This window comes from Ictidomys tridecemlineatus, chromosome 1, assembly GCF_052094955.1.
Source record: "Ictidomys tridecemlineatus isolate mIctTri1 chromosome 1, mIctTri1.hap1, whole genome shotgun sequence".
Classification (NCBI taxonomy): domain Eukaryota; kingdom Metazoa; phylum Chordata; class Mammalia; order Rodentia; family Sciuridae; genus Ictidomys; species Ictidomys tridecemlineatus.
The window spans coordinates 48,953,650-48,974,781 of NC_135477.1; the positions used below are offsets into that span (position 1 = coordinate 48,953,650).

At 34.7% G+C, this 21,132-nt stretch overlaps 1 protein-coding gene across 8 annotated transcripts in view; it reads left to right on the forward strand.

The window, feature by feature from the left end:
- Cfap70 (cilia and flagella associated protein 70) overlaps positions 1 to 21,132 on the forward strand; it is a 102,336-nt gene that overhangs the window by 8,787 nt on the left and 72,417 nt on the right. For 7 of the 8 annotated variants that reach the window (XM_078040438.1, XM_078040446.1, XM_078040450.1 and 4 more), the window contains 6 exons: positions 7,140 to 7,238; positions 7,418 to 7,497; positions 9,568 to 9,747; positions 11,489 to 11,671; positions 14,238 to 14,332; positions 19,671 to 19,770. In XM_078040438.1, the coding sequence (XP_077896564.1) occupies positions 7,140 to 7,238; positions 7,418 to 7,497; positions 9,568 to 9,747; positions 11,489 to 11,671; positions 14,238 to 14,332; positions 19,671 to 19,770 (737 nt within the window). The remainder of the gene's footprint in view (positions 1 to 7,139; positions 7,239 to 7,417; positions 7,498 to 9,567; positions 9,748 to 11,488; positions 11,672 to 14,237; positions 14,333 to 19,670; positions 19,771 to 21,132) is intronic. The other variant, XM_078040467.1, reaches the window with a different exon arrangement.

Consider the following 21,132-nt stretch of genomic DNA (forward strand, 5'->3'; position numbering starts at 1 on the left):
TGAGAACCGAGAATTCTACTCCCACTTAGCAGTAAGGAAGCAGCACCTTCTCCCCTTTTTTTCTTGAAACTTAGACAAAGCTAGCTAAAACAAAAGATCCAGAGTTTTTACAAAGATCCAGAATTTCAGTACATAATAGAAAAAGTCCAGGTTTCACCTGAAAATCATGTTATCCAAGAACTGGAAGATCTCAAACTGAAATTAAAAGGCAGTCAGTAGATGCTAGCATCAAAATAACAGATATATTAGAATTGTAAGACAAGAATTTTAAAGAAGCTATGATCAAAATGCTTCAATGAGGGCTGAGGCTATAGCTCAATGGTAGAGCACTTGCCTAGCATATGTGAAGCCGTGGGTTCGATGCTCAGCACCACATAAAAATAAATAAATAAAGGTATTGTATCCAACTACAACTAAAAATAAAAAATAAAAATATTAAAATGAGCCAGGCATGGTGATATTGATCAATGCAGCAACACCATTTGACAAAATCCAGTACCAATTCACAATAAAGTAGTTGGGCTGGGGTTGTGGCTCAGCAGTGGTGCACTTGCCTAGCACAAGTGAGGTGCTGAGTTTGATCCTCAGCCCCACATAAAAATAAATAAATAAAGGTATTGTGTCCAACTACAACTAAAAAAAAATATATAAAAAATATGAATAGTTTTAACTTTTTCAACTTGATAAAGACTAAAATTACACTTAATGGTGAAAGAATGAATGATTTCCAAGATCAGGAATAATTCAAGGATGTCTGTTCTCACCATTCTAAATTCAACATGGATTGGAAGTCCTAGACGATGCAATGAGATCTGGGAAGAAATACAAGGTTTACAGATCTGAAAAGAAGAAGTAAAAATACTGCTATTTGCAGAGGAAATGATGATCCATGTAGAAAAAAATACCAAGGAATCTACAACACCTAAAAAATAATAAATGAGTTAAACAATATCACAGGATAAAAGAATATGCAAAAATCAATTATATTTCTGTATACTTGTTATATTGACATCAATATTTATAAAAATAAATATTGTTATAATACTATTTTGTAATTGCCTTAAAATTTAGTGTAAAATACATATATAGGCCTTTTAAAATTTTTTTTGTGGTTGTAGATGGACAGAATGCCTTTATTTTATTTGTTTATTTTTATGTAGTGCTAAGAATGAAACCCAGTGCCTCACACATGCTAGGCAAGCACTCTGCCACTTAGCTACAGCCCCAGCCTCATGTGTAGGACATTTATGCTGAAAACTAGACACTGCTAATGCATGAATCATAGAGGATCTAGATAAATTGATATATGGTATATAGAACTGGAAGACTGTACATATTTAAGGTATTAGTTCTTTCCACATTGATATATGGGTTGAATATCATTCTTCTCAAAAATCCCAGCAAGATTTTTGTAGATATGGAAAAGATTATTCTTCTTTAAAAAATACTTTTAGATGTAGATAGACACAATACCTTTATTTTATTTATTTATTTTTATTTGGTGTTGAGGATCAAACCCAGTGCCTCATACATACTAGGCAAGTATTCTACCACTGAGCTACAACCTCAGCCTCTGGAGAGGATTATTCTTAAATTTATATGGAAAGGCAGAAGAACTAGAATATCTAGAACAATTTTGGAAAAGAATGAATTGGGATGAATTAGTATCTGTATTTTAAGACATATATCTATAGGAGTCAAAGTTGGTATGAGTGGAAGAACAGATACATAGATTAGTAGAATGGAACAGGAAATCCAGAAATAGATCCAAATATGTCCAACTGATTTTTTTTTAAATGAAAGTGCAAACCCAATTAATTGTAGAAAATGATGCTGGGGCCATTGGACATCTATAGGTAAAGAAATAAACCTCAATATGTCTCACATCTGACACAATAACTAGCTTCAAGATAGGTCACAGGGGCTGGAGATGTGGCTCAAGCAGTAGCGCGCTTGCCTGGCATGCGTGCGGCCCGGGTTCGATCCTCAGCACCACATACAAACAAAGATGTTGTGTCCGCCAATAACTAAAATAAATAAATAAATATTTTTAAAAAATCTCTCTCTCTCCTCTCTCTCTCTCTCTCTCTCTCTCTCTCTCTCTCTCTCTCTCTCTCTCTCTCTCTCATTGAAAAAAAAAGATAGGTCACAGAATTAAATGTAAAGCTACAGAACTTTAAGAAAAAAAATCATAGGAGAAAAATCAGGATATAAGGTAAGACAAAGCATTCTTAGACTGAAGAACAAATCATTATCCATAAAAGGAAAAAAAAGAAGAAGAATTGGACTTTGTCATAATTAAAAACTCTTGCTCTTCAAAAGACATTGTTAGGAGGACAGGCTGCAGAGTGAGAGGAAGTATTTGCAAAGCACAAAAAACAGGAATATTTAGAATTTTAAAAAGTCAACAGTGACACAAAAAAATCACAACCCAAACAAACCAGCCAGAAAATAGGCAAAAGATATGAGACATTTCACCAAAGATAAACAGATGGCAATTTAACACATGAAGATATTCAACATCCATCACCAGACAGTGGCGCTCTCCTGTAATCCCAATGACAGGCAGGAGGATTGCAAGTTTGTGGCCAGCAACTTAGTGAAAATGAAAAACAAAAAGGGCTAGGGAGGTAGTTCAGCGCTAAAGCACCCCTGGGTTCAATCCTCAGTTTTGCAAAAAAGATAATTCAACATCACTAGCCACTAGAGAAATTGGAATCAAAACCACAGTGGGTTATTACTGCACACCTAACAGAATGGCTTACGTTGAACAAGGATAAAACTGTATAAAAGGAAGCTTCCTCTTTGTTAATAGGAATTTGATAACAATGCCTAAGTCTTCTCAGATAGTAAAAGAGGACCTAATTTTTGAGCTCTTGTATATACAAAAATGGTCACAAAATTTTTAAGTTATGATCTATTTTATTTTTTGCAGTTCAGGGGATCAAACCCAGGGCCTCATGCATATTAAGCACATGTGCTACAAGTGAGCTACATCCCCAGCCATTTGTGACATATTAAAAACCCATCTTTAATAAATTGATGGGCTTAGCCAGGCATGGTGGCACACGCCTGTAATCCCATTGGCTCAGGAGTCTGAGACAGGAAAATCGAGAATTCAAAGACAGCCTCAGCAATGGTGAGGCACTAAACAACTCAGTGAGACCTTGTCTCTAAAAAAAATACAAAATAGGGCCGGGGATGTGGCTCAGTGGTCCAGTTCCCCTGAGTTCAATCCCTGGTACCAAAAAGTATATAAAATAAATTGATGTGCTTAACAACCATAAGAAGATTGAAAACAAATGACTTAAACATTTAATTCAAGAAGCTAGAATAATAATAGAGTGACCCAAAGAAAGTATCTTAAAATTAAGATTAAAAATAAGAAATAATGAAATGGAACACAAGAATTACTAAACAAAAATGCTTCTTAAAAAGACTAACCTTAATTACTAACAAATAGGCAAGATTGAGCCATAGAAGAAGGAGGGAGGGGGTGAAAAGGGGAGGAAAGAGAATGAAGTGACACAATGATATTAGGAAGAAAATGGACCATAACTACAAGTAGAATGTCATTTTTAAAATTATAAAAGGATATTCTGCCATTACTTTGGAAAACTTAGATTAATGGACAACATTTTGGAAAATGGAAATGGGGAAAAAAATTAAAAAGAGGTAGAATTTATTGAGTGAGAGACTAAGAGATATCAGCTAATCAAAGTTGTAGACAAATGGATCCTGATTCACACAAACTAAAGAAAATGCTGTTGAAGTACAAGTTTGAATAAAAAGAAAGACATACTGTTCTTAGGAATGCTCAACCTTATAAAGATGCCATTTCCCTGATTATAAATTTATTGTGATCTTTGTAAGACTGCCAACATTTTTTTTTCCCCAGAGATAGGTATTAAACCCAAGGCCTTGCATATGCTGGACAAGCACTCTACCATTCTACCAGCCCTATTTTATTTTTAATTTTAGAGTTCTTTTTTAAAAATTTTTTTATAGTTGTCAATGGACCTTTATTTTTAATTTATTTATATGTGGTACTGAGAATTGAACCCAATGCCTCACACATGCTAAGCAAGAGCTCTACCACTGAGCTACAATCTCAGCCCCTTTTGAGAGTTCTTATAGAAAAAAAAGATTCTTTTTTTTTTTTTTTAGGAAAAAAGGATTCTTTTTTTTTTTTTAGGAAAAAAGATTTTTTTTTAAAGAGAGAGAGAATGAATTTTAATATTTATTTTTAGTTTTTCAGCGGACACAACATCTTTGTTTGTATGTGGTGCTGAGGATCGAACCCTGGCCGCAAGCATGCCAGGCGAGCGCGTTACCGCTTGAGCCACATCCCCAGCCCCCCAAAAAAAGATTCTTTTTTTTTTTTTTTAAAGAGAGAGAGAGAGAGAGAGAGAATTTTTTAATATTTATTTTTTAGTTTTCGGCGGACACAACATCTTTGTTTGTATGTGGTGCTGAGGATCGAACCCGGGCCGCACGCATGCTAGGCGAGCGCGCTACCGCTTGAGCCACATCTCCAGCCCCCAAAAAAGATTCTTGATGTAAGAATGATCAGGAAATTCTGAAAAGAAGGGTAATGAGTTATTAGTTCTATATGATAGAATGTAATATACAAACAAAATGGAACATTGTAGTAGCAGGCATGTTAATCATAAAGCTCACTGGAACAGACTGGAATATCCAGATGTAGTCACTAGTACTTCTGGTAAATTAACATGTGATTCAGTTAATATGTCAAATCAGTGGGGGGAAAGATCTGTCACTCTCTTTTTGTGATGCAGGGCCTCACACATGCCAGGCAAGCACTTCACTGTCGAGCTAGCTACATTCCCACAGGGAGAAAAGATGGATTAAGTAATGAACAGTGCTGGGATATCTGGGGAGTTATCTAGAAAACAAATATAACTAATCTCAAAATTATGCCAAAATATGCAGCTGGGTATGGTGGCCCACAGCAGTAATCCCAGCAGCTTAGTAGGCTGAGAAAGGAGAAGAGCAAGTTCAGAGCCAGCCTCAGCAACTGGGAGGTGCTAAGCAGCTCAGTGAGACCCTGTCTCTAAATAAAATACAAAATAGGGCTGGAGATGTGGCTCAGTGGTCGAGTACCCCTGAGTTTAATCCCCGGTATCAAAAAAATTTTTTTAAAAATTATGCCCCAAAATTTTACAGATGGACAAAATGTGTGAAAAATTAAAGTATGTAGGTACTATAAGAAATCATGGAGTTGAAAAGATAAATCAGAGTGGCAAAGCATTTTTAAGTATTTTATAACTATTGCAGCCACAGGGTGGAAGAAAGGGCAGTTTACATAAGTAACTATAAAATACAGGCCATAAACTGGGATGCAATTTTAATAATTAATTTCTTGACAGAAGGCACATTTCCCTTTATATCAGTAAGAATATCATCAAGGGGCTGGGATTGTGGCTCAGCAGTAGAGCGCTCACCTAGCATGGGCGGGACCCGGGTTCAATCCTCAGCACCACATAAAAATAGAGGCATTGTGTTGTGTCCACCTACACCTAAAAATTAAATAAATAAATAAAGAATATCAGCAAGACTTTAATAGAAAAACACAAAACATTGAAAACTACACAGTAAAGAAAGCATATCTGGTCCTTAAAAATGTGAAAAATATTTAGTCTCACTTTAATGAGAGAAACACAATTATGCTTAGATGCCATTTCTATCAGATTATAAAGGTCACAGTTTGTTAGTATACTATATAGACAAATATGTTGTCCAGATCATATTATTTTTGCTGAAAATGCTGAAGCTGAACCTAAGTTTCTAGGAAACACAGTAATTAAAAACAAATACCATGAAGAAAAAAGATAAATTCAGACAGTATGATGTTCTTTTTAACTACTGGCCTAGTGCCTTCAACAAGCCAATATCATAGGAGAAAAGTATGTGGAAAGCAGGAATTTTTTAAATGAAAAGAAACTTAAGAAAATTGACAACCAAATGTAACCATGTGGTCTTTGATTGGATCCTGGTTTGATCAAACTAGCTACAAAATAAATTTGGGGGAATTGGGAAATGCTAAATATAGACTGGACATTAGATGAATTTTAGGAATCATGTTTAATATTTTATCAAATATTTGCTAGATGTGATAAAAGTATTTCATTTTTTAATACCTTTATTTTATTTATTTTTATGTGGTGCTGAGGATCAAACCCCTAGGGCCTCACACATGCTAGGCAAGCCTCTACCACTGAGCCACAACCCCAGCTCAAAGTATTTCAGTTTTGTAGGAAAATGTCATGTTGTGGCTTTGTATACATTAGTATTTAGGAGTAAAATGTCATGATGCATATAATTTATTTGAAGCTATTTCATCAACCAAGGCAAATATGATGAAAGTATTTTAGCAAACAAAATCATATATAAGGAAGCAAATATGACAACTTTCTAATAATTACTAAATTTAGGTGATGGTTGTATAGATATTCATTATGCTATTCCACTTTTTAGTGTATTTGAAAATTTTATCATTAAGTGTTAAGCATACCAAGTAATGCTCTAGTAAAAATTCTGGTACATCCTTGTGTACCGTGGGGATCCTGTCAAAGTCTCCTAAGCCCTGTCCTAGGCAAGATGGAAATATCTAATGCTTTTCAAACTTCAGAGTTTAAATTTAGTTATCCTAAAATAATTCAATTTAGAGGGGATCATAATCACTGATCTTTTATCCTACAGAAAGTACTTAAGGTTTTTGAGTAGTAAGGGTTAATATTATATGAAATTTTGGCATCAGATAGTCACATATATCAGTTACCTTTAAATGTATGTATATGCATGATTATGTTATAAAATCCATTTCTTATTATAACTTGTAGGCAAAAAGCTCAAAAATTACTGAATTTGTTTAGTATTTTGCATTGGAAGTCACTGATGTTAGTGCTTTCTTGGGTTACACAGTTTTTGTTTGTTTGTTTTTGTTTTTTTCTGTGCTAGGATGAATCCCAGGGCCTGCCCATGCTGGACAAGTACTCTGCTACTGAGCTATGTTCCCAGCCCAAGTTCATTTTCCTTAACTTAAATTTATTTGCTTTACTTGGTTATCTGACGGGTGATTAGAGTTGTTCTCATTTTATTTGCTTTGATTTTTTTAGTAACTGTGACTGAAGTTTTACAAAAGGAAAAGAAACAGAAAGATGAGAAGAACTTAATACTAGGTCAAGCTGTGGTGGATCTTCTTCCCTTACTGGAAGGTCAGATATATGATTTTCTCAAAAGCAGAAATATGAAAGTGCATATTTAGATGCAAAGTGTTGCAAAACACAGCCTAAATGAATTTGGAGGATTTAAGAAAAATATGAGCACATTTATTTCTGTCTGCAATACTAATTTAACTCTTCCTTCTTTGGCTCAACTTGTCTTCCTTTCACAGGAGAGAGTTCATTTGAAATGGTGGTTCCTTTGCATCCTGTGCAGGGCTCACCCTTAGAAACCCCTCGACCAGGCTCTAAGGTAATCAGTTTTAACTCTTTAACATTTCAGCCTTCCATTCAATATAATGAGTCTGTCTGTTTATAAGGTTCAATTCAGTTGAGTCCAATTCATTGGTCATCTTTTTTATTTTCCCCACAGCACAATAATGCTAGGTTCTAGAAAACAGATGAATAAATCCTACCTTCTAAGAGCTCACAATCTATGGATATAACCCAGTGTGATGAAATGGTGGTTGGGGGACATATTGGCACAGAGCAGATATTGTTGGTTTTGCCCAGGAGTAGATATAAGAAAGGCTTAGCTATGGAAATTCTTCTGAGCTGTGTGCTGATGAATCAATAGTATATGAAAGCACATAGCACACTTAAAGACATGTAGCCTGACTCTGGCTAAAGACTTCTAATTCAGCAGTTCTATCCCAGATCCCTGTCGTGAATCCTAGAATTCATACTTTACAGCCACCTGCTATATTTCTCTCTAATGTTACCCCATAGGCACCTAAAATTCAACATTACAAATCTAAACTCAGAATCTTTCCTAAAATGTACTCTTCCTTTTTTCTTAGTTCTTTTGACTGGTGGCATCACCCAGCTATGAAATCAGAGTCCAGAATCTGTCACATTCCTCAGATCCCAACCCCAACCAGTTTCCAAATTCACCTTTCACTAAATACAGCCTTTTCCATCTCCTAAATTTCTTCATATTCTTCCTGGAATCACTCCTGCTTGTTATTGCCCCATCATCTCTTATCTGAATCATTATCAATAATCTTGTATCTGCCTTTTCCTCTCTCCACTTCACCCTTCCTACTGCTTGCACAGTGACTTCAAAGTGAATTTGAGGGGCTGGGGTTGTGGATCAGTGGTAGAGCGCTTGCCTAGCACATGCGAGGCGCTGAGTTCAATCCTTGGCACCACATAAAAATAAATAGGTAAAATAAAAATATCAAAATACCAACTATAAAAACTAAAAAAAATTTTTTTTAAGTGAATTTGATGGTGACTGGACATGTAGCTCAGTGGTAGAGCACTTGCCTAGCATGTGTAAGGCCCTTGGTTTAATCCCCAGGAACACACACATACACACACACATACACCACAATGAATTTGATCACATCTCTTATCTTACCCTTCTTAGTATATGGTGTGGTTCATGGGTTCACCATTCTATACAGTGTGTACAGTCTAAACTGTGTACAGGTTTAGATCCAGATGCCTTAGTGGGCATATGACATCTTTGTAATGGGAACTTTCCACTATTTCAACCATATCTCCCAGCACTCCTGTCCTTGTATTTTATGTTCTAAATCCTGAACTACTTCTTACACACGTGAATGGAATACACCATACTGTTTCAGTCTCCTTTTGCATCAACTCTTCTTTTGATCCAGAATTGTTTTATTTTTACATCTTACTTATCTAGGTTGCAAACTGGTATTCATCCTTTAAAAGTCAACTCAGGGGGGCTGGGGCTGTAGCTTAGTGGTTGTTTGCCTAGCACATTGAGGCTCTGGGTTCAATCCTCAATACCATATAAAAATAAATAAAAATAAAGGTGTTATGTCCATTTACAATTAAAATTTTTAAAAAGAGTTAAAAGAAAAAGTTTCAACTCAGATGTCATCTCTAATTCCTTCCTAGCTCATTAATCAATTATTCATATCTTCCTTGGTGCTTCTCAACTAGAGCATTTTGTATATAGGTCTCTTAATACGAGTTTCATGATGAAAGAAACACTTATCTTCATCTTTATATCCCTAGTGCTGTAGTAAAGTGAAAACATCTAATTATCAATCAACACATATTTTAAATCTACTTTGTATTATATTCTGTGTGAAAATGTCAGAGATATAGAAAATATTACTATTTTTAATTATCAAATTAATTAACAATATCCTGTTAATTAAGCTTAACAGTGACATGAGATAATGGGGGAAAAAAGGAAAGCCAATGGCAATTTTTAAAATGCTACATAATTTTATTCTTTTCTTTTTTATGGTGCTGAGGGTCAAACCCAGGGCCTCATGCATTGTAGGCAAGCTCTCTACCACTGAGCTTCAAACCCAGCCCTAATTTTATTCTTTTATAGCAATGCAGTCTTGAAGTTAAAGTATCTGTGGCAGAGCCCTTACTGACTGCAGCACAGGTCTTGGGGAGCAATCTACTGAAGGTCACTTTGGAGGGTGCCTACTCTGTGCCTGAATCCTTCGTTCCAACAGGGACTCAGCAGAACTACATGGTTGGTCTGCAGGTTCCATCACTTGGAGAGGTAAAGCCCTATCACCAGATATTTGTATAGCATCAAATGTGTCTACACTCATATGGCTGAGATTCACATCAGCTAAGCATTAATTCAAAACATTATTTTATTAATTGCTGAGATTTATTTTAGACTTAAAAATAAAGTTTATTTCTGTTTATATACATTTTTTATATTTATAATTAACATGGTCATTGTATATTACATATAATTTTTATTAATAGTATATGCTTATTGTAGAATATATGTAAGATATTTAAAAATTTCAGTATGTGTTATTGTTATGCATGTATTTTGTGGGTTTTATACAGTGTATTTTATTATAAAGCGCTTTCTCTTAATTCTAGGTTATTTTCTTAAGCCAAATTTCTAAATGTAAGAACTAGGTATGAGTTAATTTTTGTATATTATGTTAGGTAATGGCACAACATTATTCTTTTTCATGTGACTATCCAGTTTTTCCATCACTATTGACACCCTTAATTTTGACAATTTTTGTCAGCATTCTTATTGTTATGAAGTAACAGATTTTCAAAGGCCCTTATCCTGCTATTCTGTAAGTGCCAGACTTTTATAAAAGATTTTTAAGTTTAACCCAAAGAAACAGATTAAATTCCTCATATGTAGATTTTTTAAAACAATGTTTATTTTTTAGTTGTAGTTGGACATAATACCTTTATTTTACTTATTCATTTTTTATGTGCTGAGGATTGAACCCAGGGCCTCACACATGCTAGGCAAGCACTCTACCACCGAGCTACAACCCCAGCCCTCTCATATGTAGATTTTAAATTTTATTAGAGGCTGCAAAATTACTTTCCATACTTGTACCAATTTACATTCCTCATCAACAATGTATAATACTATTTCCATTCATAATTTTGTCAACACTTGATATTTTTAGACTTTGCTTTTGCCAATCTGTGGTATTTCGTTGCTTTAATATACATTTCACTGATTAATTAATTAATTTATTTTTGGTACTGGGGATTGAACCCAAGGGCACTCAACCACTGAGTCACATATCCAGCTCTTTTTATTTTTTGTTTTGAGGTAGGGCCTTGCTAAGTTGCTGCAACTAGCCTTGAACTTGTGATCCTCCTGCCTCAGCCTCCAGAGTTACTGGGATTACAGGTGTGCACCACTGCACCCAGCTTCACTGATTACTAATTATACAAAGCTTATTTATTTTTAAATGTTGGATTTTTCAATTTGCTTTTCTATAGATTGACTATTCTTTTATTTTGCTAATTTCCATTGCAAATAAGCTTTAGATAAATTAAAGGATATGAAAATAAATGCCTATAAAAATCATCAGATTTTGTTTTTTCAAAGGATAATTTTTAAACAAATGTAATTGCCTCATATACAAAATGACAGTCTTATCAAAGATTTTATTTAACTTATTAGTAAGGGAATCAGTAGAATGGGAAGAAGTGACCTATGAGTAGGTATTCAGGAATGCTGAAATAACTTTTCTAATAATTCAAAACTTATTAGTCCTAGGGTATTAACCAGTTACATTGCCACTAGACATAATGTATATTTGCATAACTATAGACAAGAATAATTTGCATTATCAACAATTTTATAAAAAGTAAAATGGCATAAAGACAATGAAGGGCACATACTCCTATACAGAATCAGATGATCATGAAAAGATATGTTTTGTAATAGACATTCCTGTAATCACTTTGTCCTTTTCAAAGTTTTTTTACACTTTTTTCTCATTGTTGTATTTATTCTATAGAAGGACTATCCCATTTTATTCAAGAATGGAACACTGAAGCTTGGAGGGGAAAGAGAAACTTTTCCCCGACCCAAAAAATGGCCTATTGCCAACATTCTGGCTCCAGGAGCTAATAATATTCCTGATGCGTACATTGTTGGTGGTCCCTATGAGGAAGAAGAAGGAGAACTCAACCACCCTGAGGTGAAAATGAACAGGTTTTTGTGATAAACTCAGGGCATTTTGCGAATCACTAGTTTATGTTCATCTGTCACTTATCAAAATAAAAGAATTATATATCAAAACACTTAACTATCTAATTCTGATGAGAATGTCCCTTTAATGTCTGTGTGTTGGGGGGATGCTGGTGATTGAACTCAGGGCACTCTATCACTGAGCTATAGCCCCAACCCTTTTTTTATGTTTTATTTTGAGACAGGGTCTCAGTGAGTTGCTCAGGCTGGTCCTGAACTTGTGATCCTCAAGTAGCTGAGATCACAGGTGTATGCCACTGTGCCCAGTTTGATTTCTTAAGTCTAGCAAGTAATTTATGTCAAATTTACTTTGTTTTTTGAATAGATAATAATTCAGTCACAGTTTAAAATAATACAGTGAAAATCTCCCTCCTAGTCTGTCTCTTCTCCTAAACCCTTCTCCTATCCTATTACCTAGTTAGTCACCTCTTGTGTTTCTTTCCAGATACTTTTTATACATATAAAAGCAAATAGGGTTGGGGTTGTGGCTGAGTTGGGATTGTGGCTGGGTTGGGGTTGTGGCTCAGAGGTAGAGCGCTTGCCTAGCATGCATGAGACACTGGGTTTGATCCTCAGCACCACATAAAAATAAAGATATTGTATCCACCTATAACTAAAAAGTAAATACTAAAAAAATAAATTAAAGCAAATATACAAATGGTCAAAGGAAGATTAAAGACAGAAGCATTTGGAAAATTAAGGGGAAATTTTCCTTACATAGAATAAAAGGGAGTCAGATTTCAGAAGGACTGGCTCACCAGATAAAAAATAATAAGTACTTAAAAGGGAACATCACAAAATTACTAGGGTCGCCACAGTTACAGTCTGTTCATCATGAAAAACTCCAGTTTTTCATGAAACATCCTTAGAGATTGGCAAAGTGAAAGAGATGAAATTGTTTTTCTTTAGTAAATCCAGACTCACTGGAAGTATTCATAGTCTTACTATTTTCAGAACTAGAATTAGTCAGGAAGACACTGCTATTATTTCTTAGGATATGAAGTGTTTGTTTTTTTAAACTGGGGGTAGGAAGTGCTTACTCATATTGAGAACAGGGGGAATATAACTCTTGCCTCATACATGCTCATACACTAATACACACATACCTGTGCTGCTTCCCCATCATTTGTTTACACATATGTAAAGGTGTGCACAGTTACACCATTATGCAGGTTGCTTTGTTTCACTTTATCTTGGACTTTTTTTTTTTATATCTCTACATAATGAGCACTTCATTATTTTTCTTTCTTTTATGAACTTGCATTATGTTATGACATTGTTTGGACATAGTTTAATTTATTTAGTTTCTTATTAGTGAACATTCAGGTTTTTGAAATTATTCTTTCTTTTTAAAACCTATTTTATTACAACACATAATTTCTCAGTGGCATAGAAAATAGTGTAAATACATTTGCAAATGTTTCTTTTACAAGCTGATAATCATTAGGGGAATTATTTAATAGTACAAGTTGTAAAATGAGGATGGTTGAAATTATTTTTATTACCTGAATGTAAATATTTACAACAATACTGATAAAACTAGCAGTATTTTAAAAATATTGTGCAGTATCTTTTCTTATCATTGTGGTAGGTGAAAGTTTATATTTTCCTTAGATTTATATTTTAATTTAGATCAACTCTCTTATTTATTTATTACCAGGGATTGAACCCAGAGGCATGCAACCACTGAGCCACGTCCCCAGCCCTCTTTATATTTTATTAGAGATAGGGTCTCACTGAGTTGCTTAGGGTTGCTGAGGCTGGCTTTAAACTCTTGATCCTCCTGCCTCAGCCTCCTGAGTTTCTGGATTATAGGTATGTGCCATCGCACCCAATTTAGATCAGCTCTATTATTTTAGATCTTTAGATTTTATATTATGTTTTAATTTATATCACTAGTTTTCAACCCTGATTGCACATTAGAATCACTTGAAACCTTTAAAACTATGGAAATGGCCAAGCCTTAAACCAGATGGATTATATAAGAATTTACTTTTAAACCAGGTGGCATAGCCCATAATCCCAGTGACTTGGGAAGCTGAGGTAGGAGGAATGCAATGCCAGCTTCAACAACTTGATGAGGCCCTAAGCAACTCAACAAGACCTTGTCTCTAAATAAAATAGAAAAATGACTGGGGATGTGGCTTAGTGGTTAAGTGCTGCTGAATTTAATCCCTGGTACCAAAAAAAAAAAAAAAATTTCATCCAGCTTCCACAGGATTTTAATATACATCCCTGCTTAAGGATCACTAATTGAGGTGATGTGAATAAATATTTTGCACTTAGTACTGGATTGATGTATAGATTATGTAAGTAATATACCTTACCTTCTCTATTAGTAAAATACCTGAAAAATTTAAGGTGGTGGTAGTAGCTATAATAGTGGTCATACTTCATAGTAGTTACAGTGGTAGTAATGAAATATTGCAATCAAATCCATTACAAGAATGCCCCACAGATTGAGTAGGATGAAAATGTGACACATATGGAATAAAATTATTCTTATTATTTTATAGGACAGAGAATTTAGGAACCAAGCAGAGTACACAAAGAAAAGGATTATTTGGGACTTGGAAAGTCGCTGTTACCTTGATCCTCCTGCAGTTGTCAGGTAGGAAGAGAAAGATCATAGGTGGGAAGACAGTTACTTGTGTTGATTTTACTTACATTTGAGTTAAGATGATTTGAGACTTTTTCTTGCTTATATCTATAAATAGTTAAACATTGTGTTCATCTGCTAATAACAGATGTACCTCTTGATGATGGCTTAACCAAGATGTATGTTTATTTCTCTTTCATATAAAAGAAATCCAGAATTGGACTGTGGTGGCTGCACAGTGTTATCAGAAATCTAGGCTTAATCTTTCTTTTTGCTTTACCTTCTTTAATATGTGCCTTCCATCTAAAAGTTTGTCTTATGGTCCAAGATACTACTAGAGTTTCAGCCTACACATTTATGTTCCTGGCAGAAAGTTAGAAGAGGGGAAGGGCCACAGGATTTTAAGGAGGTTCTATAAGGAGGTCCTTCTTAGTCCTCTTTATAGAACCTTCTTGGAACCTAGTAACCTCTGTTTACATTTCTTTGACCATCTCTAGATGCAAGAAAGGCTAGAAAATAAGTTGGTTTTTTTGGATATATTGTCACCCAAACTAATTCAGGATTTAATTACCAAAGAATAGGACACTTGATATTATGTAAGTAACTCTTATTTTCTGTCAGTAATCTAGTGTTTAGGGAGAGGTGAAAAATAGAGGTTTATCAATATATGTATAATCTGAATGAGCATTTTTGACCTTTAAAAAATTGGTGGCTTTTTTTCTCTCAATACTTAAAATATTTTTCTTTACTTCTTTCTTTGCATAGTTTCTGAAGAGAAGTTCAATGTGATTCTTATCCTTATCCCTTTTTTAGGTATGGGTATTTTTTTCTATCTCTGGTTTGTTTGTTTCTTTCTTTTTATTTGAAATCATGCAGACTGTTTTTCCTGTAGACTGTGTTTTACATTAGAAATCAATCACCTTAATATATATATAGAATCCCATCCCCATGACCTAGCTACTTCAAAATTAAATGGCACACTTATAAATATCTGTGACATAAAATTAAATGAAAATTAAATAAAAAGTGTTTTGAACTAAATGATAATAAAAGCTTAAAATATCAGAATCTCTGGAACAAAATAGTACTCAGATATATACTTATAACTTTTAAAGTATTTGTAACAGAAGGAAGCTAGATAAAGAAGCTAGATAACAGTCATATTTTCAAATTAAATTGTAGGAAAGAAAAAATAAGAGTAGTAGCAGGAATATGTGAAATAGAAAAGAAACAATACTACTAAAAGTTGATAAAATTCTAACAAGTATAATCAAGAAAAATATCATTGGAAAGGAAGCTATGAAAACAATCCTGTAGATCCCAATGGCTCGGAAGGCTGAGGCAGGAGGGTCACAATTTCAAAGCCAGCCTCAGCAATGCGGAGGCACTAAGCAACCCAGTGAGACCCAGTGTCTCTAATAAAATACAAAATTGGGCTGGGGATGTGGCTCAGTGGTTGAGTGCCCCTGAGTTTAATCCCTGGTACAAAACAAAACAAAACAAAACAACTCTACAGATAGTAAAAATGTATTAAGTTCTTTCTTCCAAGTGGTCTAATCTGTCGATCTAGTCTGATGCTTTCTACTGAATTTTAATTTGTTTTATTATTTCCTTCATTAAGATAATACAACAATTGTATAATTACAATTATATAGCTTACATAAACTTGGTCTATTTTAAAGGATCAAAACCGTTACTTGTCATAGGGCTGGGGTTGTGGCTCAGCAGTAGAGTGCTCGCCTCTCGTGTGTGAGACCCTGGGTTTGAGCCTCAGTCTCACATAAAAATAAATAAGTGAAATAAAAGTTTTGTGTCTTCCTACAACTAAAAAATAAACATTAAAAAAAACCCTCACTTGTTAATACCATCCATGTGAGTGATATGTTTTTTCCCATTCTTTCACCTTCAATCTGTGGATGTCTTTGTCTATGAGGTGAGACTCTTGGAGACAGCATATTTTTAGGTCTTATTTTTTAATCCAATCTGCCAGTCTATGTCTTTTTAAAAAATTACACAATATCTTTATTTTTATGTAGTGCTGAGAATCAAACCCAGGGCCTCATGCATATGAAGTAGGTGCTCTATCACTGGCTACAACCCCAGCCCTAATCTATGTATTTTATGAGTTTAGGCCATTTATGTTCAAGGTTATTATTGAGATATGATTTGTGTTCCCAGTCATTTAGATTTATTTCTAGTTTTTAATTTGAATTCGTTTCTCCTTTGGATTGACTATTCCTTTAGTGTAGTTCCTCCCCTTGCTGTTTTTCACTTTTATTAATTTCATCTTCATAAATATTTTCTTGAGAATATTCTGAAGTGCAGGCTTTCTGGTTGCAAATTCTTTTAATTTTTGTTTATCATGGAAGGCTTTTATTTTGTCTTCAAATCTGAAGCTTAATTTTACTGGATGTAGGATTCTTGGTTGGCATCCATTTTCTTTTAGAGCTTGGTATATATTATTTCTGGACCTCCTGGCATTGAGGGTTTGGATTGAGAAATGAGCTGAGATCTGAATTGGTTTCCCCTCTATGTAATCTGATATTTTTTTCTTGCAGCCTTTAAAATTGTATCCTTATTCTGTATGTTAGGCATTTTCATTGTAATACAACTTGATGGAGGTCTTTTGTAATTTTGCACATTTGGGAAACCTGTAAGCCTCTTGTATTTGATTTTCCATTGCATTCTTTAGCATTGGGAAATTTTCTAATATTATTTCATTGAAAAGATTGTGCATTCCTTTGGTTTGTATCTCCTTGCCATTAATCTATCCCAATAAATCTTAAATTTGGTCTTTTCATGTTATCCCATAATTCTTAGAAGTTCTGTTGATGGTTTCTTAACATCTTCTCTCAATGGTCAACTCTATTTTCAAGATTATATATTTTGTCTTCATTGCCTGAGGTTCTGTCTTCCAGGTAGTCTAGTCTGTTGGTGATGCTTTCTACTGAATTTTTAATTTGGTTTATTGTTTCCTTTATTTCAAGGATTTCTGTTTTTTTCTTTTTCCCCCAGAATCTCTATCTCTTTATTGAAGTGATCTTTTGCTGCCTGTGTTTTCTCTCTTACATTATCCTTTACTTCATAGATCAGTTTAACTAAGTACATTCTAAACTCCTTCTCTGACATTTCTTCTACTATGGTATCTATGGATTCTGTCTTTGGAGTATCTTGGTTTGCTCGGAGCAATTTGTTCCCTTGCTTTTTTTTTTTTTAATATTTTTAGTTGTAATTGGTACAATATCTTTATTTATTTATTTTTATCTGGTACTGAAGATTGAACCCAGTACTTTACACATACAAGGCAAGTTCTCTACCACTGAGCTACAGCCCCAGCCCCTGTACCCTTGCTTATGTCTGCTCATCTAACAGTATGGACCTGAAGCAGTGGTTTCTATCCAGTGTGTTTATAGTGTCCCTGAACGTTTCTAGTACCTCACTGTTTGGGGAAGACAAATAATAACAACAACCGATGCAAACAATTTACAGCATTAAACCAAATAGTTCCTACTATGGTGTCTACAGTGTCAATTATCACAGTAAACAGAAATTATATGATCAGTAATGCCTATAATAAGAATAGCAAGTTTGAAAAAGAGTTTTACATTTTCAAATGGTTGACAGGGAAAGAACAGAAGTAATATAAGATGTGATGATTATGAGGGAGGAGGAGAGAAGATAGAAGTAAAAAATTAAAGAAGAGTGAAAGAACAATGAGGAATTGGCTGTTAGCAGAAGAATCAATGGAAGCAGGTAGAAAAAAATGCACATAAATTCAAACATCCTAGTTAACAAAAAACTAATACATGTAAAATAATTGGCTTCAAAAATGCTAGAGATGAGAAGAAAAAAATAGGAAACTATATAAATATCCATGTACCATTAAGGTCACAATTAAACAGTGAAAAAGAATAATAATTTTAAAAACGCAATGAAAAGTTAAAGAATTCTTGCCATTGAAGCTTAAAATTCTCTTCTCAGCAGTTTTAGGTGTGGTCTCCTGGAGTGTGATGCTCCACCCTTTGGATTGTTGGAGTGAGTCAGCAACCCTTAAGCAGAATTCCTGGAGGCAGGGTTTAGGCATATGTTGGCTCCAGGCTCTTTGCTGAATGCCAGTTGGTCTCAGGTTTTAAATCTGCACACCTCCAGGGCCCAGAACTTGCTGGTCCAGGCAGGAGGACTTTATTCTAGGGTGTTCCTGGGTTTCACTAGTGTGTTGGGGGAGCCAATTCTTACTCCTCTACGACACCTGCAGACCCCACATTTCCTGGTCTTGGGTTCAGTTTCCAAACAATGTCTCCCACTACTCTCACTGACATCTCTCTCAGCCAGTCCTTGCAATGTCTCCCACTACTCTCACTGACATCTCTCTCAGCCAGTCCTTGCAAGCAGTTGGATTGGAGGGGGCGAGGTAGAGCCAGGTGGGTTTCCACGACCAGTTGTCCCTTGTGTAAACCTCTCTCCACATTGGATTTTCTTCTGGTCACTTAAGCGCACACAATGTTGTGCAGTATGTGTTTACTGGGTCTGTATTTTGGGACAAACTCATGTTTGCCAGGAAACAGCTTTCTTAGTTACTGGACCCTGCTCCGAAGCTGCAAAATGGTTTCTTCCTTTGTCCTTTGCTCACCACCTAGAGAGATGGCGGCAAGGCATGAAACAACTCTTTGAGATCCTGTCTCTAAATAAAATACAAAATAGGACTGGGGATGTGGCTCAGTGGTCGAGTGCCCCTGAGTTCAATCCCCAATAGCCACCCCCCCAAGACAAAGAAATGAACCTCAAGTTCTGGCACTTAGAATAATAAACATTAAATATATCCCAGCTCCTAACTATATTAAGATAAAACTTCACACTAAAAACCCTAATTACCTCAATTCCTATTACCCAATACATAATATCTAGGTTCCAATTAAAATATTAGAAAGAAGGCTAAAAGTGATGAAAAAATAGTTTGAAGAGACAAAGGTAGCCTAAGAACTATCCTCAGATATGACATAGATTTTGGAATTATCAAATAAGAAATTTAAAGTAACTGATTATATGTCTTATATCTGTATTAATATGCATATCTATTTTACTAAATGAAACTGTCTCTGAAAAAAAAGATTTGACATTGTAAAAAGCCTTTGATTATTTTCCAAAATTGCTCTAAAAAATGTGCTGGCAGTCGAGTGAAATTATTTTTATGGAATTGTGTAGATTAGGGAAAAAAATCACCAACCTAATACAAGTTTTTATTTATGTGCATTCCATTACTTTTTAGAAGAGAAGACTATTTACCTTGATTCTAAACTATACTAACCCCATTTTTGCACATAATGCTAATGGACTGATTTTTTATTTACAGTTTTCAGAAGCGAATTGTTGATTGCTGGCTTTGGCCTGTAGAGATGATAAGAGTTCCTCTGGTTATTGCACCCAAAGGGAAAGCTGGAAAAACTGAAAAGGTAAATATGTGCACTCAGAAATAATTATAAAGTGAGGTGCAGTGGCTGGTTTATGTGATCTCAGCATCTGATAGGCTGAAGTGGAAGGATCACTTTAGCTCAGGATTTGACTTGGGAAACATAGTAAGACCTCATTATAAACAAACAAACGAAACCCTTCATATAAGAAATGCTGGCTCAGACTCAACCTGTTTTTCTGTTTCTAATTCTGATACCAAAAGAAAATATGAACTGACTGTGGTTCTTCTCCTGACTTTCCTGGTTTTAGGACTGAAAGTCTCATGTCCCATGAAACCCTTCTGTCCCAGGATTATTTGCCCTTGTAGTTGTTTGTTGTTTACTAATAATCACCCAGGCCTTATTTCCAGATATCCTATTTTCCCATAGTCTTTTATCATAGTTTTACCATAAGCAAACCATATGAAATGGCCATTTTTCGAAGTCAAAATACAACCTAGTATATTTTCTGAATTTCTTTTAGACCCACCATCAAAATGTTTTAGACTGATAATTAACATAATAGCATTCATAGATTTGCTACTCTTCTGAAAAGATAGAGCTTTGGTGAGCCTAGAACATGTTCTATACTATTTTATCTGTACATGTCTGATCTTTCCTGCTTGGTCATAAACTCTGTGAGGATAGGGATCATGTAGAAGTATCTAGATTACGTGGTTGATATAAAAATAAGCTTTTGCATAGTAAAAATACTATCATTGTAACACCATTTCCCCCTGTTATTATATAACATATATTGGCTAACTTTCCTGAGATTTCTAAACCACATACTATTATCACATGAACTTAAAACTTCCGAATCTAGTTTCTAATTATTATTATTTTAGGAGGCAAAATCAAAGACTACTTTTAAGCTTGGAATTAAATTTCTTTCAAAAAATGGATTTATACAGCAAACCATAAAGCTATCAAAAACAATGTTAAAACTGGGCACAGTAGCACATGCCTATAATCCTAGCAATTTGGGAGCCTGAGGCAGGAGAATTGTAAGGTTGAATCCAACCTCATCAACTTAGTGAGGCCCTAAAACTTAGCAAGACCCTGTCTCAAAATTTCAAAAAGCATATAAAAAGGGCTGCGGAAGTGGCTCACTGGTTAAGTGACCCGTGGTTCAATCCCTAGTACCAAAAAAAAAAAAAAAAAAGAAAGAAAGAAAGAAAAAGAAAAAAAAAGACGTTAAAACATATTTATTTACATGTTCCTCATCTTTTCTGTGAGAATTTAGATCAAGTATTGCAAATATATGATAGATAGTTTTCATCCTTCATTATCTATGGCACACATTGCTCATTGATCAAAGCACTTTTTTGGACCGAGATGCATACACAGAATTTTTCTCTTTAA